Source organism: Liolophura sinensis, chromosome 13 (assembly GCF_032854445.1).
Source record: "Liolophura sinensis isolate JHLJ2023 chromosome 13, CUHK_Ljap_v2, whole genome shotgun sequence".
Taxonomy (NCBI): domain Eukaryota; kingdom Metazoa; phylum Mollusca; class Polyplacophora; order Chitonida; family Chitonidae; genus Liolophura; species Liolophura sinensis.
Window position 1 is genome coordinate 15,281,427 of NC_088307.1, and position 14,302 is coordinate 15,295,728.

The 14,302-nt window shown below is 40.0% G+C and overlaps 1 protein-coding gene across 1 annotated transcript; it reads right to left on the reverse strand.

The window, feature by feature from the left end:
* Positions 1-1,578: 1,578 nt before the first annotated feature.
* LOC135480685 (uncharacterized) lies at positions 1,579-9,418 on the reverse strand. Its single transcript, XM_064760586.1, has 4 exons — positions 9,179-9,418; positions 6,759-6,904; positions 4,004-4,124; positions 1,579-3,175 (listed from the first exon to the last, which is right to left on the reverse strand). The coding sequence occupies exons 1-4, from the start codon at positions 9,213-9,215 to the stop codon at positions 2,904-2,906; spliced, it is 576 nt and encodes a 191-aa protein (XP_064616656.1). The 5' UTR covers positions 9,216-9,418; the 3' UTR covers positions 1,579-2,903.
* Between the last annotated feature and the right edge of the window lie 4,884 nt (positions 9,419-14,302).

The window sequence follows — 14,302 nt, forward strand, 5'->3', positions numbered from 1 at the left end:
TAAGGAAAATGTCGTATATGGACCACCGTATCTCAAAGACCAACTTATAGAAACGAATTGCTTTTGTGGAATTTCTCGGTATAAGAAGAAAATGGTAGCCATCTGGATACTGACCTTCAAATGGCGACTGAGTATTCTATGCAGTCAAAAGAAATGCATTAAAATCCAAGAAAGTGATTGGTATGTACAATCGGTGACTGACTGCAGTACTACTCACACCTCAGTATATATAGTGTATCAACTTGCATGTGTGAAGTACAATAACTGTACATGTGGTGTGCAGTACACGGCTTAATAGACACACAATAGGCACTAGGCCTATAATCGTTAGATACTTCTATAGATGCATATTTTGGGTGTAGTATTTTAGATTTTATGGTACATTACATTTTATGAGTCCTCGAAATTATATACCAGAAGACGTTTTCAAATCAAAAATCACGGTTTAGCAGTTGATGTATTAAATCTTACGTCTTTTGTCCAAAGATGTTTCATTGAATTTTTGCGTAATGTTTTCATTTGGTATAATGACATCTCAGGAACTATAAGGTTCATCTTTTTTTTTCAGTTCTTTAAAGTACCGTGTATGAAAATTATAGAGGCCTATGGACCTATTGCTGGAATTATGCGAGACATGTAGTCCCCTTATTTAGCCCATATTATTTTTATGCGATTTCCTTACCATTTCAAATATCTTATATATCGCGCAGTTTTAACCAAACTTAGCCACGGCGATATGTTTTTATCACCCGAGAAAGTATCTGTTCCGCTGTGACGTGAGGCGTTTCTAGTTTACCATTTTGCCAGTAGTGTAGAAGTAGTGTTAAATCAGCTGTTTTCCTTCTAATTATACGATATATAACATATAACTTCCATACATGAATTTTTGTTTTATCTCTTGTACTGCATGATCTCACAGCAGTATGGTTCGAAAGTTGCATGTTAGGCAATTCTTTTATAAGAAAAATAATGTAGTGTATTCGCTGAGACAGTAGTGTAGCTGTGTTACTGCGTGAAGTTTGTTCTAACCGCATGCTTGTACACCTGTTGAAAAACAAATTACTCCCCACGCCGATTCCCCAGCATGCCACTTGTTCGGAATAATTATGACGTCAATCGAGGCAATGAGTTTTTGGTGTTGAAACCAGGTATATATAATCGGCAAAGTATTATTTCTTTGCAATAATATATAGACGTACAACGTATCAATGTGCAGAGCTTGTGCTGTTACGTGAAAATGCAGTTTGGGTAGCAAGTATGACTAATTATGCAGATAGCTGAACACAGACGACTGGCTAAAAGAAATAGACTATAACATCAGTCAGACTTTCTGTTAAGATGTGATCATTTTTGGAGTGTTCAGAGCATATTGCCTCTAGTTTTATTATCGCGCAGATCTCGAAGCTTGCTGTAATTCACTTTTCCACACACAAAAATCACTGGTGTTGTAATCTAACATAACCTCTGTTGTTTCCTTCAACACAGAAAAGTGTTACCTCCAACACAAACATGCGTTAAATAAATGTGATGTCCACATGATGGTGTTACAAAATAATAAAACACAAGGTTAATTCAACACAAGGTAGATTTGTTTAAACATTACACGAGACTTACTGGAAAGAACATAAGTTTGTGTTCATATGGTGCAACACAAGTGTTTTTTGTGTACATACCGATTTCAGTATCGTTATTCACAGTGCAATATTCATGCGATAACCTAAGGGTCAGGGTCAGTTTAAGTAAACACATAAACACAATGGAAGCAATTATAAATTTTCTCCTGTGAATTTTACATTTCAAAATTTTATTTACCAACAATGCATTTAAATTCCATTTGGGGTGTGTATTATCTTGTCACATTTAAGCTTTCTGTGTTCTGATTTTTTTCTCGACTTTTTAGGGAATTTTTTCTAAAGAGTAACTCAAATATGAATGCAGAAATTCTTTCGTCAAAAGAAACAAGGAAGACGCAACGGGTATTTCATTCTCCTCAGTTGAGATGCTCTCAATCTCAAGCGAAGGAAGACCGACATTAATTGCTAATATTGTCATTTTCTATCTGCATGCCTATAGAGCGGACATTAATTGCTGATATTGCCACTTTCTATCTGCATGTCTACAGAGCGGACATAAATTGCCGATATTGTCTCTTTTTTTATCTGCAGAGCCCACATTAATTGCTAATATTGTCATTTTCTATCTGCATGCCTATAGAGCGGACATTAATTGCTGATATTGCCACTTTCTATCTGCATGTCTACAGAGCGGACATAAATTGCCGATATTGTCTCTTTTTTTATCTGCAGAGCCCACATTAATTGCTAATATTGCCACTTTCTATCTGCATGTCTACAGAGCGGACATAAATTGCCGATATTGTCTCTTTTTTATCTGCAGAGCCCACATTAATTGCTAATATTGTCATTTTCTATCTCCATACCTATAGAGCGGGCATTAATTGCTGATATTGCCACTTTCTATCTGCATGTCTACAGAGGCGACATTAATTGCTGATATTGTCACTTTCTATCTGCCCATAGAGCCGACATGAATTTCTGAAATATCAGTCTCTCTCGCTCTCGCTATTTATATGTATACATATATGATATGGAGAGGAGACTTCATTCTGCATACAACCGACATCAAATGCTTACACAATATCAACATCTATCGAGAGTCGAGATAATTGCAGATATTATCACTCTCAATCGATCGCCTGACCCAATTGTACTAATTGCCGACCATGCAATCAGATATTGTCACTTCCTTTCGACCGAAAGCAGGTAATAATTGCAGATATTGTCCCTTAGCCCTGGACACTGGAGAGTGACAATCGCAGCTAACCTGACATGCGCAGAAAAATATATTCCCATAAACACTATGTGATCCATTAAGCTTCTTTGTCATATAACTGCAACGGCTCTGGACAATTTGTCCATTTCAGTTCCATCTCTTGGTGACCACGTGGGAAAGACAATCGTTGGAGTTTTCAGGACTGACTTGCATGCAATGTTCTGAGTGGAGGGATCTTCTGGGGAGGCCATTCTTTTCCGACTTCCAAAGTAATGGTAGTCTTTAATCTCCTTAAAGCCGTCTCTACCGCCGGAAAACCACTGTTTCGAAAAACTGTCTCCTCTTGACAACATTGCTCCCTTATCCGCAAATTTGACGTGCTCTGAAATAAAGGGAAATGGAGAGTCATATACATGTAGACTGGTGCCCTATAAAGTGACCCGGGGGCCTCCGTGTCTCAGTGGGTTAGCGCGCTAGCGCAGCGTAATGACCCAGGAGCCTCTCACCAATGCGGTCGCTGTGAATTCAAGTCCAGCTCATGCTGGCTTCCTCTCCGGCCGTAAGTGGGAAGGTCTGCCAGTAACCTGCGGATGGTCGTGGGTTTCCCCTGGGCTGTGCCTGGTTTCCACCCACCATAATGCTGGCCGCCGTCGTATAAGTGAAATATTCTTGAGTACGGCGTAAAACACCAATCAAGTAAATAAATAAATATAAAGTGACCCACTGCACATTACCAGGTTGGCACAGCGAACTGATAGGCTTTACGGGCCTTCCACTGTAAAATGTCGGTATAGCAGCATAAGCTACAAATTTGTTTCGGAGCCTCCCTGGCTCAGTTGTTAAAGCGCTAGCGCAGCGTAATGACACAGGAGCCTCACATCAATGCGGCCGCTGTGATTTCCAGCTGATGCTGGCTTCCTCTCCGGCCGTACGTCGGAAGGTTTGTCAGCAACCTGCGGATGATCGTCCATTTCTCTCGGGATCTGCCCGATTTCCTTCCCACCATAATGCTGGCCACCGTCGTATAAGTCGTATAAGTGTAATATTCTTGAGTACGGCGTAAAACACCAATCAAATAAATAAATGCAATGTTGGATTCAGCACAGATCAATATCGTAAATCTTGTTAAATCTCGCCTGGAAGTGTTAAGTGATGCAACTTTGCATGATTTTCAGTGGATCTATGACAGCTGGGATGTATGTGTACTTACTGATTGCTGGTTGGTTAGTTGGGGATGTTGTGCCTGACGTATTCCGTGACGTCGCTCGTGATGTAGCCCGCGTGCTAAGAGAAAGGCGCTCGTGGTCATCCATCACCCTGGCGGACATAGCCTGAAAATAGAAACATGATTCATTGGTCAGTAGAGTTACATTATAATTAAAAAATAACGAATTGACCTATAGGTCAAAAGAATTCTTTCTTTTAGTTTCCAAATGAGCTGATCAGCGTTATCGATTATCGATTTTTGGTGTGTTACGTTATGAACCACTACAGCAATATTGTCAAAGGCATGAATACATCAAAATGGTCCCAGTCAAGTCATTGTACTTCGTAACAACTTTCTCTAGGGCTCAGGGGTAAAGGAGTTTTGATTGGCATCTTGAAGCTCAAGCATACAGGCCTTGTCATAGAATGCGGCCGCATTGTTGATGAGAACACGTTGGCTATAGTTTCGTTGTACCAATAAAAAGAACTTGTATCCAACACACTGTTCCTGTCTCAACATGCCAGGCAGTAACATGGACGACTGCCCGTCAGTGAACCGTGTCCAAGGTTCCATATACATCTGTACATATCGGCCTAAACTCAACCAACCGTAGAGCCTCCTGCAAGGCTGCTAAAGTTTTCATAGGTAATTATTGTGTATAGAATCGAATGTGTAACGCATCTGTGTACAATACATATTTATAGGTCTATCCGAGAATAGAGCTTTGACACACCGGAACACTTGGGCATTATATTGGAGCTGTGAAGAATGGGTGGCATGCGCGGACAAGCATGTGGCATAGCTGACTAGGAATTCCGTTTCAGTTACATGCTTGTGTTCAGCATTCTGTTATAACATCAAAGAGTAACAATGGCTTATACATGTAGTCTAGCATAAATGAGTAACAGAGTTTTATATCTTCATACGCACAAGTCTGCAGCTGTGCGCTCTAATAAACTGTACCGATTTATCACTAAGAGAATATTATTGAGTACGGCGTACTCACCAATTAAATAAATATATCACATAAATATTAATAAATGTCACTAAGAGCTATTTCATTAAAGCCTACCTTAGATATCTTCTGAACTGACAGTATGGTCTCTTGCAAATCGGTGGCGTGTTTATAGAATATTTCAACTTCTGTTGACTCAACTACATGTTCAAACATACTGTATATGTGCAACATGCAGTTGTTATCTATATTGTCATAATGAAGGTCACTGTATGTCGGCCTGGGTGTACACATGTACAACGAGAATTCCTGCAAGTATACATGTATGACGAGAATTCCTGCGTGTATACATGTATACGACGAAAATTACTGCGTGTATACATGCACGATGCGTATCCCTGCGCGTATACATGTACGATGAGAATTCCTGCCTGTATACATGTACGACGGGAATTCTTGCGTGTATACGACGAGAACTACTGCGTGTATACATGCACGACGAGAATTCCTGCGTGTTTACACGTACGATGAGAATTACTGCGTGTATACATGTACGACAAGAATTCCCAACATCCTAACAATGTGCACCAGAAAACATTCGAATGTCATATATCATGTCCATCCAGGCTGAAGTGTTAAATTACAGTTGAGTATAAAGTAAAACTGGTGTCAAAACTGAATCCTAAATACGCTGCTGTGTTTAGTGTAAGCAGGTCACCGAAATAGTCAGAATTCCATATGAAAACCAGTACCATTAAATGTTAACAACCATCTGCTTTCATAACTAGACTTGATTTCTACAAGATATGAACAGACGACTGGTACATTGCTTACTTTAAAAAGTTTTCAGCAAAGACTGAAATGAATCTTGATATATATTACATATTATTCACCTCTAAAAGGTTGGACTTGAATTTCTTAAAATGAAATGGGTAAATGTATATTTTCAATACACCGGTCGCGATAACCGTAATTATTATTTTTACTGAGATGAAGGATTAATCTACACAAGTGCAAGTACTAAGAGAATTCGGATGCTGATAGCGACCGTTTTACACACTGTTCGTCACATTCTATTTACTGACCAGTATGCGTATGGGCAAGTCTGCTTAACCACAGTCACGTCAAATGCTGGCACTTGTAAGCTGTCACGCCGTACAGGCAACGAAAATATGATGACGTTTCAAAATTAAATGGAAGTCTGAAATCAATGCACAGACCCTTCCTGCACTGGCCTACATATCATGGGAGAAATTTGAATCCTAGCTGGGGTGAATATTTACTTAGCAAATTGCACCACCGACAGATAGGGATCGAGTGTTTTGATTGTGAAAGCTGCCAATCAAATAGATTTCATTTAATTCCCTATGCCGTATACAAGACGGCGGAGTTACCTACAAATAAGTTACAGTCCTGGGAGCGCCAGCAACGTTAAACACACATGGAATTTTTCAGGCAAAAGGAACATTTGCCAAATGTATTTACTATAACAACGTGTCCGTCAACATGGTTGATTTAATAAAAACTGACTGACTAACTGATTGAGTGACCTTCCATATATACAGGTGTGACGTTGCCTCACTGGAACTCTATGCCGAAGACACCAGACATGATGCCTTACTGTCACAGTACACTGACTCCAAGCGGAGCAGTACTACAGATTTGTCACCAAGTGCTAAGCACCAAGCGAACGAAGTACCAAGAAGCCTTTAAAAAGAAATATAATGAGAGGACCCTCAGGGCTCATATACTGTTTCTTCATTATTAACTACTGACACAGTGAGAAGTGACCCGGGTACGCACCTCAGCAGCTCCAAGCATCCTGCCCTGCTTCTCTCGGACCCGTCTAAGCCTCTCTTCGCGAGCCGCCAGACACTGTGTGACGTCACCGCGTAATGTTACCTTGGTCATACCTTTGTCCCCCTCGCATATATCGTTTGCGTTTGTATCTGTAAAACGGCAAGAAGAGATACACGTGACAATTATGTTTTATTGAGGCTATTACAGATGATATATCTGTATATGCTGTGGTTTTATATCACAGGGAGTTGGCCAGGTATGTCTGTCACTTAGCTGACGAGGAAAGGGGAGGAGGGGGGGGGGGGGAATTTCCCCAGGGGATAGGCCGGGTCCCTCAGTAGCTGACAAATTAACGTGACACATAAACTCTATAGGGATGTCTATTCTTCCGGACGGCGAGAAACAAGTTTATAAATGCATGCAAGGTTGTGATGAGAACTGGGCAGCCACAGATTAATTTCCTCGTATAACATTTTATCTTGTAGAGGGCAACAGCTACAATTTACGGATGTGTTGGTTGACAAGGAAGTGCGCCTAGGTATAGCGATCTCTATCATTCAGACAACACGTGGAAAGGTCTGTCAGCAACCCGCGGATGGTCGTGGGTTTTCATCGGGTTCTGCACGGTTTCCTCCCACCATAATGCTGGTCGCGGTCGTAGAAGTGAAATATTCTTGAGTACTGCGTTATACACAAATCAAACAAATAAATAAGTCAGACAAGGTCGCGCGTCCAGGTATAGCGGTCTCTATCACTCAGACAAAGTCGCGTGCCTGGGTCTAGCGGTCTGTATTACTCAGACAAGGTCGCGCGCCTGAGTCTGGCGGTCTCTATCACTCAAACAAGGTCGCGCGCCTGGGTATATCGGTTTCTATCACTCAGACAAGGTCCCGTGCCTAGGTATAGCGGTCTCTATCATTCAGACAAGGTCGCGCGCCTTGGTCTAGCGGTCTCTACCCCTCAGACAAGGGATTGCACCTGGGTCTAGCGGTCTCTACCCCTCAGACAAGGTCGCACGCCTGGGTTTAGCGCTCTTTATCACATAGACAAGGGCGTGCACCTGGGTCTAGCGGTCTCTATCACTCAGACAAGGGAGTGCACCTGGGCCTAGCGGTTTCTATCACATAGACAAGGGCGTGCACCTGGGTCTAGCGGTTTCTATCACTCAGACAAGTTCGCCCGCCTGGGTCTAGATACGACGATACGACGTGAAAATAAACATGTAGGCAGATTCACGAATACGAAACATGAGAAAACGTCCACTGTGTCACAGCACAGCAAGTTATATCTACAATAAAATAAAACTGGTTCGTATGGAAATGTCCAAAGACGATATGGGGATCCAGTTAGAACACGGTTAAAGATATGGAAAAGCGAATGGAGGGGAAAAGAGAAAAGGAACCCGTTTATTAAAAACAAACCGTTTCCCTGGCCGACGTGGATAGCGCTCCAGCGCGGTGCTATGATCGACCCAGGAGCCTCTCAATAATGTGGTCACTGTGATTCAAACCCAATGGTATAAGTGAAATACGCTCGAATACGGCGTAAGACGCCAGTCAAATAATTAAATAAATAAATAAAGATAAGCCCTGTGTTGATACATGTAGCCTACATTTTGGAGATGTTCACAGCTCGGAATAAAACGCAAGGGCATGAAAAAGAAAAAAAGACGGAAACACGCGAAAAGGTATACATATGATAATGTACCAAGACAATTTCTTTTTCTACCGGTATGATACGAAAAGGTCAGTAAGAATGCTTCAGTAGTTTCAATACCGTTCGCAATAGAGCGCCAAGATATCGAAAAGCAGAGGGACGAAAAGGCAAACGTAGAGACATATATACTTTTTTTTGAAATATTAGACAAATGAACAATGACAAACGAAAATGAACAAAAAGTAGAAGTGTATGACCCTTTATCACACAACTTCTTCAACTTAGTACACATATACCAATGTGCAATTTAAGCACAAAAGCCCAGCTAACTCACCACTGGCTGTAGGTCGATATACGTGGTTTTAAATTTTGGTTTTCTTTCACGTAACTGTAGCTAAAGTAACGTGTGGGTTTCTTCCTAGCATAAACCAGATCATCACCCAACACCGGTAGCAGTGATATATATTTGAACACGATGTGCAATACCGAACACATAATTTCTATTTCATGGAATGGTGGTTCACGTCGTACGCAAGAATATATCACACCTTTATGAGGGCGGTCAGCATTATGGTAGAAGGAAACCTGGCCCACAAATGAGTAAATAGCGTCTATCTTTTCTAACAGCTCATATATGCACAATATATAACAGGTCATGCATGCACAATAGTTGACTTCACCATAAAATATACACATATACACATGCGCTTGTATAGTTACATATATTTTAAATGACAACAGGCTACAGGTAATCAACGTCAACTTACCTGGCTTTATCTTCCGTTGACTTGTAGCACAGCCCATGGTGGTCTTCGGTAAACGTTGAAAAAAATACCTTTTGTCTCCTTTTCGATTCCGAAAAGAAAGTACTTTTAAGTTGTCGTTTTCGTCAAGAAGAAATTCACATTAGCCATATATAAACGACAACATGTCGTGAATGAAGCTGAATATGGCTTATCAACACCTGTTGTCTGCAAACACTGTACACGTGAAAGGCTTTTACCAGTATGTAGTTGACTGGTGGAACGTCGCCTGAAGCCACGGTATATATAAGGAAGTGTGACAAGGCTGAGTCAACGGGGCAGCTTGTCACGTTGTCACGTCAAATGAGCAGAAGTACACAAGTAAAGGATATACCAAATACTTCCAGGTGAACAAAAAACAAAAAAAAAAAAAACAAAAAAAAAAACAAAAACAAAACAAAAAACTGTCAGCCACAAAGATATGCGCGGGAAATGACTTGCTGCGCGCCTATACTTATGTCCTTACAAACAGGTGCTAAACGGATATGGTCCGTTGGAGCGAGGCTGTTGTGTCAGATAAGTTCTGTGCTTGGCAGGCTTCCAGAAAACGCCCAAATTATCGACTTTCAACAGCGATATCCGAATGTTCTATAGATATATATGCGGTATTGGTTACCGCTATAGGCCAGCACAGTGGGCGCGTCATTCTCCCACGTGCAAGCCCGGGCAATTACAAGGGCAGAGCTCGAGTATACGTAAACACGCAAGGTCAACCTATCTTTACATTCACAGCCCAGCATGTGTCATGTGACATCATGGGAGCTCTTAAATATCGCCTCACATCAAAGGAATGTTGATCATAACCAAAAGCCGCAGGTGAGAAGTTTTATAAAGCGTACAACAGGTCTAATTGCCATGGCGACATATTTACGTTAATTAAGGGATAAATCAAGACGAAAGTGAATTTGAGGCCTTTAGTGCCTATTACCATGATATTGTACGGGCAACGGTCACTTCCAGTTGTATTGCCTGTTGGAGACAGTAAGGCTCAAAGGCCGGTAATTACGTAACGCGGTGAACAGCTTTCGTCATTCGTTCTGTCTATGTATAGTCGTTTCTCTGTATAGTACTTTCTGTAAAGCTCGATTAAGTTTAGAATGTTATTTTGGCAAATTGCTGTACACACAGGTGTAATACGCAATAGCTTGTGGCATGTAATGACATGCTGGCAAGTTGTTTATTATTTACCGCACCCCGAAATACTCCTAACTAACCTATATTTATATATAATACATTCTATAAAAGTTTTTTTTATATTATTTTTAGACCATACTTATTTTCCTGTCAGAAAAAAATTGATATAAGAGGGTGTTTTCTATAGGATAGCTTTTGCGCACTTAATTCACTGTCTTTTCACATTAATTTCTCCTGTATGAATTTATTAGATTCTACTGGAATAATCTGACATGCATGTAGTGTATAAGATTAATGAATGGGTATTTCTCTTTACTTAATATTTATTTTGTTACCGGTCTTAAGAATACATAATTTATACGACAGTGTTGAACTTGAGTTTGAACGTACGCACAGGATACGCGAGTTTTGTCGCGTTGGCACGAATGTCCCCATCAATTCAGGTGTTGTGTCATCTCTTTGCATGTTGAACTGCTATGCTATCTTCTGTTTAATGGCCAATATACATAAAAGGGCTTCCTTGACGCATAACCCTGAAAACAAAATTTTAACTGAAACTTTCAAAACTACGACACAAAATATCAGTCAAACCAGTCCAATAAACAATGACACCTGAAAGGATTAAAGGCAAAAAACAATAATCAGATTATCTATATATTTATGCAGCACATTACCTGATACAGCAAATCTTACTAATTAAAATAAAGATATTATCGGTTTGTGATACTCATTTGCTCGGCAAAACCCTTCAGCACAACGAAGAGCTTATGTCCAAAAATCAGAGCTACAGAAAGGTGATGGCGCCAGACTGAAAATTATTTCCCCATTATAAATCTGTGCATATACATGAATATTACATGTCTACATACATGTAGCTATGTATGGACAAAACATAGACTGCAAATGAAAATGAATTTACCACCAAAACATAATTTGGAAGCCAATACCAACACTCTCTGATCCAAATGTGGAGAAATGCGCTTTCAAAAGTGTGGGAGGGGAGACCAACACATGTTCTCCCCAACCCCCCAATACTTTTCAACCCAACCACGTAAAAAATACACCACAGCGAACGTTCAATGCTTTCTTCCCTGTATCAGATATTAAAACATTTCTTTTAATTTGTTCAAACAGATTAACGCACTGTAATTTTATTGGTAAGATATCCTAATCTCAGGAATAACGCTCGTTATTAAAAATTGGTGTCTGAAATTTTATAATTTGCAAAATCGGGCAATGCAACTCAAGTTTCAAACGGAGTGAAAACATGCACGTTTATTAATTACTCCTCTTAGCCGGCATTATAACTTAGTGCAATATTTACCCTTTTTGAAGGCATATTTTGACAAGACGATAATACGTACTAAACCGACGTTTTCCGTCACAAAGATCGTTAGAAAATATCGAGTTTACTTTTGATCATAATGCTGGAAAGGAATTCATTTTTGCGGTTTTAGGGCTGTTCCTACAGATATAGCTCCCCGTTCAGACGAACTCCATCTTGCCATACGAATTTTCAATATTTTTCAAATTAAAGGTGTTGTGTGCACGACTGCCGTAAGTTTCTAAATTTAGCTTGCCACTGTTTACATACGCTGAGTTCAGCGCCTGCTGTCTGCCTCTACCTTAGAATATTCCAGAATGCGCTCAGTTCGGTGCCTGTTTGTTTACATCAAGTGTTCAGGAATTTTCTTATTCTAGACAATTCCACCAGGCTATATAAGACCTATGAAAGCAGGTCAAAGGGAGAGAACGGAGAATTATTGAGAGCTTTGGATGCTTTCGCTGTGTGTTACTTTAGTAAGCCTTCTGTGCTGAATTTTGGTGTCTTTATAGCCTCTGGCTTTGTTATATCCTATCTCCACCGAGCACTTGTTCAGTCTGAACTTGTATATTTAATTTGTGCTCTTGTGTACACAGCATACACGGACCCTGTCTGTGGAATTTTGTGTATATTTCGTCATACACTCAGTTATACTGTGGATTTTCCCTCTTGTGAATTTGCCTCTGAGCTTTTATGCCTGTGTGGTATATATTGTGGAATATATGCGTCCGTTTGGACTTGACACCGTTGTACATGTAATTACTTTAGTATTTGTATAGATACCGCTATCCTTTTTGTTAAACTTAAGTACTTTAGTATTTGCAAACGTCTTGTTATCTGTTCTTGTTAAAGCTAATAAATTGTTGTAAAATAAAATCTGCTGGTTTTGGTTACTTTTTTTGTGCGGCTGAACTGTCGTGTATTTCGAACAAGCCATCTCTTTATAATACAGACAGTCTGGGTCGTAACAAAGGCTTCTGTCAATATATACTTTAATTGCCCGAAAAACCAACCTGTTTCTGGATGTCTGGAATCTCACAGAGTTAGTTCTTCCGCTTTCCTTTAATTGCACGACCCCATCACCTCTCCACCTATATACGTGCCCCAGTACTATAGTCAATGTATAATCAACATTGTTCAGTTCATCACCAGATCGTTAATTGAGTAAATATTTTACAACTCACACAGCCAGTATTTCAACGGAAATTAAGTATACATACATGTAAAGTATGAAAGCGACCTGATAACAATAAATTTTTGCCAAAATGTGCAGTATGTTTCATCACATCTTCGAGGTTGGATGTTTTTCTCTTAAAAGACGTTCAAAAGCGTGTACGGTTATATAGGATCCAAGAGCCTCCAGGGCCTTGGCGGTCCCTGCACCCTCGCCTCACCCTTTTTATGATGAAGGCACCCCCACTTTTCATATACTTCATACGCTCCTGTTAGATGAACTTCCGTCAAATAGTTCTGTAAATATCTTAATTGTATATAAATGAACAAGCGTAGCCAGTGGAAATGGGCACCAACTGGTCAACCAGATTGTAAGATCCACATGAGAGAATTTGATGAAGTTCGTCAAGTAGTTTTTCAGTCACAACTTATATAGAGTTAAGTGGACAAAATGTAACCACTTAATATAATGTTCTTATGGGAAAGCATGGAATCAAATGTGTTAAAATTCCGTCAAGCAGTTTTTCAATCACAATTTGTATAGAGTTAAGCGGAAAAAATGTAACCACTTAATATAATGTCCTTATGTGAAAGCATGAAATCAAATGTGTTAAAATTCCGGCCAGCCATCCAAGAGATATCTTGCAGACAAGTAGTAGCTATAATCAGAACTGGTAATTCAGGGTCATACGAACAATCAGACACGCCTACAGCAACCAAAATCGAATCAGTTAACTAAGACCCTCATACCAATGTTGATTAAATTTCCTCGTTCAGTTCTGAAGACACATGTATCTTAGACAAGCAGTAGTCAAGTAGTTGAATGACTGCCTTAGCTAAGGTCTGGCCCTGGAGTGATTCCACTAACTGACCAATCTGCACGCGTCTTGGTGAACATACAGCAAGGGTATGCACATTTCGGGGGGAGAATCTAGTTTTAAATACATTGAGTAGTTAAAATGTTTCGTTCCTTAACATTAAATGCATATCAAAAATATTCCCAGTATAACCTTTAAAGATAAGATAAATTTGAATGATACATGAGAAGAAACTTTAAAACGAACGTTATGGTTTTAAGCAAAATGAAGAAAGTTATGCCAGATTATGAGAATTTCTAACAACCCCTATACTATTTTGTGGATATTTGCCATCAGTGGTCGGAAATTTGAGAAGCGCAAAACCAGCTCAGCACCCCACCCCCAGTCAAGATCTCCCCCACCCTTTCCCAACTTTTGCCTTTATTTGTAAAAAATAGACTTCATAATATTTATAATATGATCAGTTTTGTCATAATTTGGCAAATTTAAAAGCCGTATTTCTGCCATAATGTGTCAGTCACCCTCATTGTACAATGAACTAACGGAGTCACCATGGAGAACAGGATATACGACGATGGTCAGTATTATGGTGAGAGGAAACCGAGAGGAAACCCACGACCATCGGCAGGTTGCTGTCAG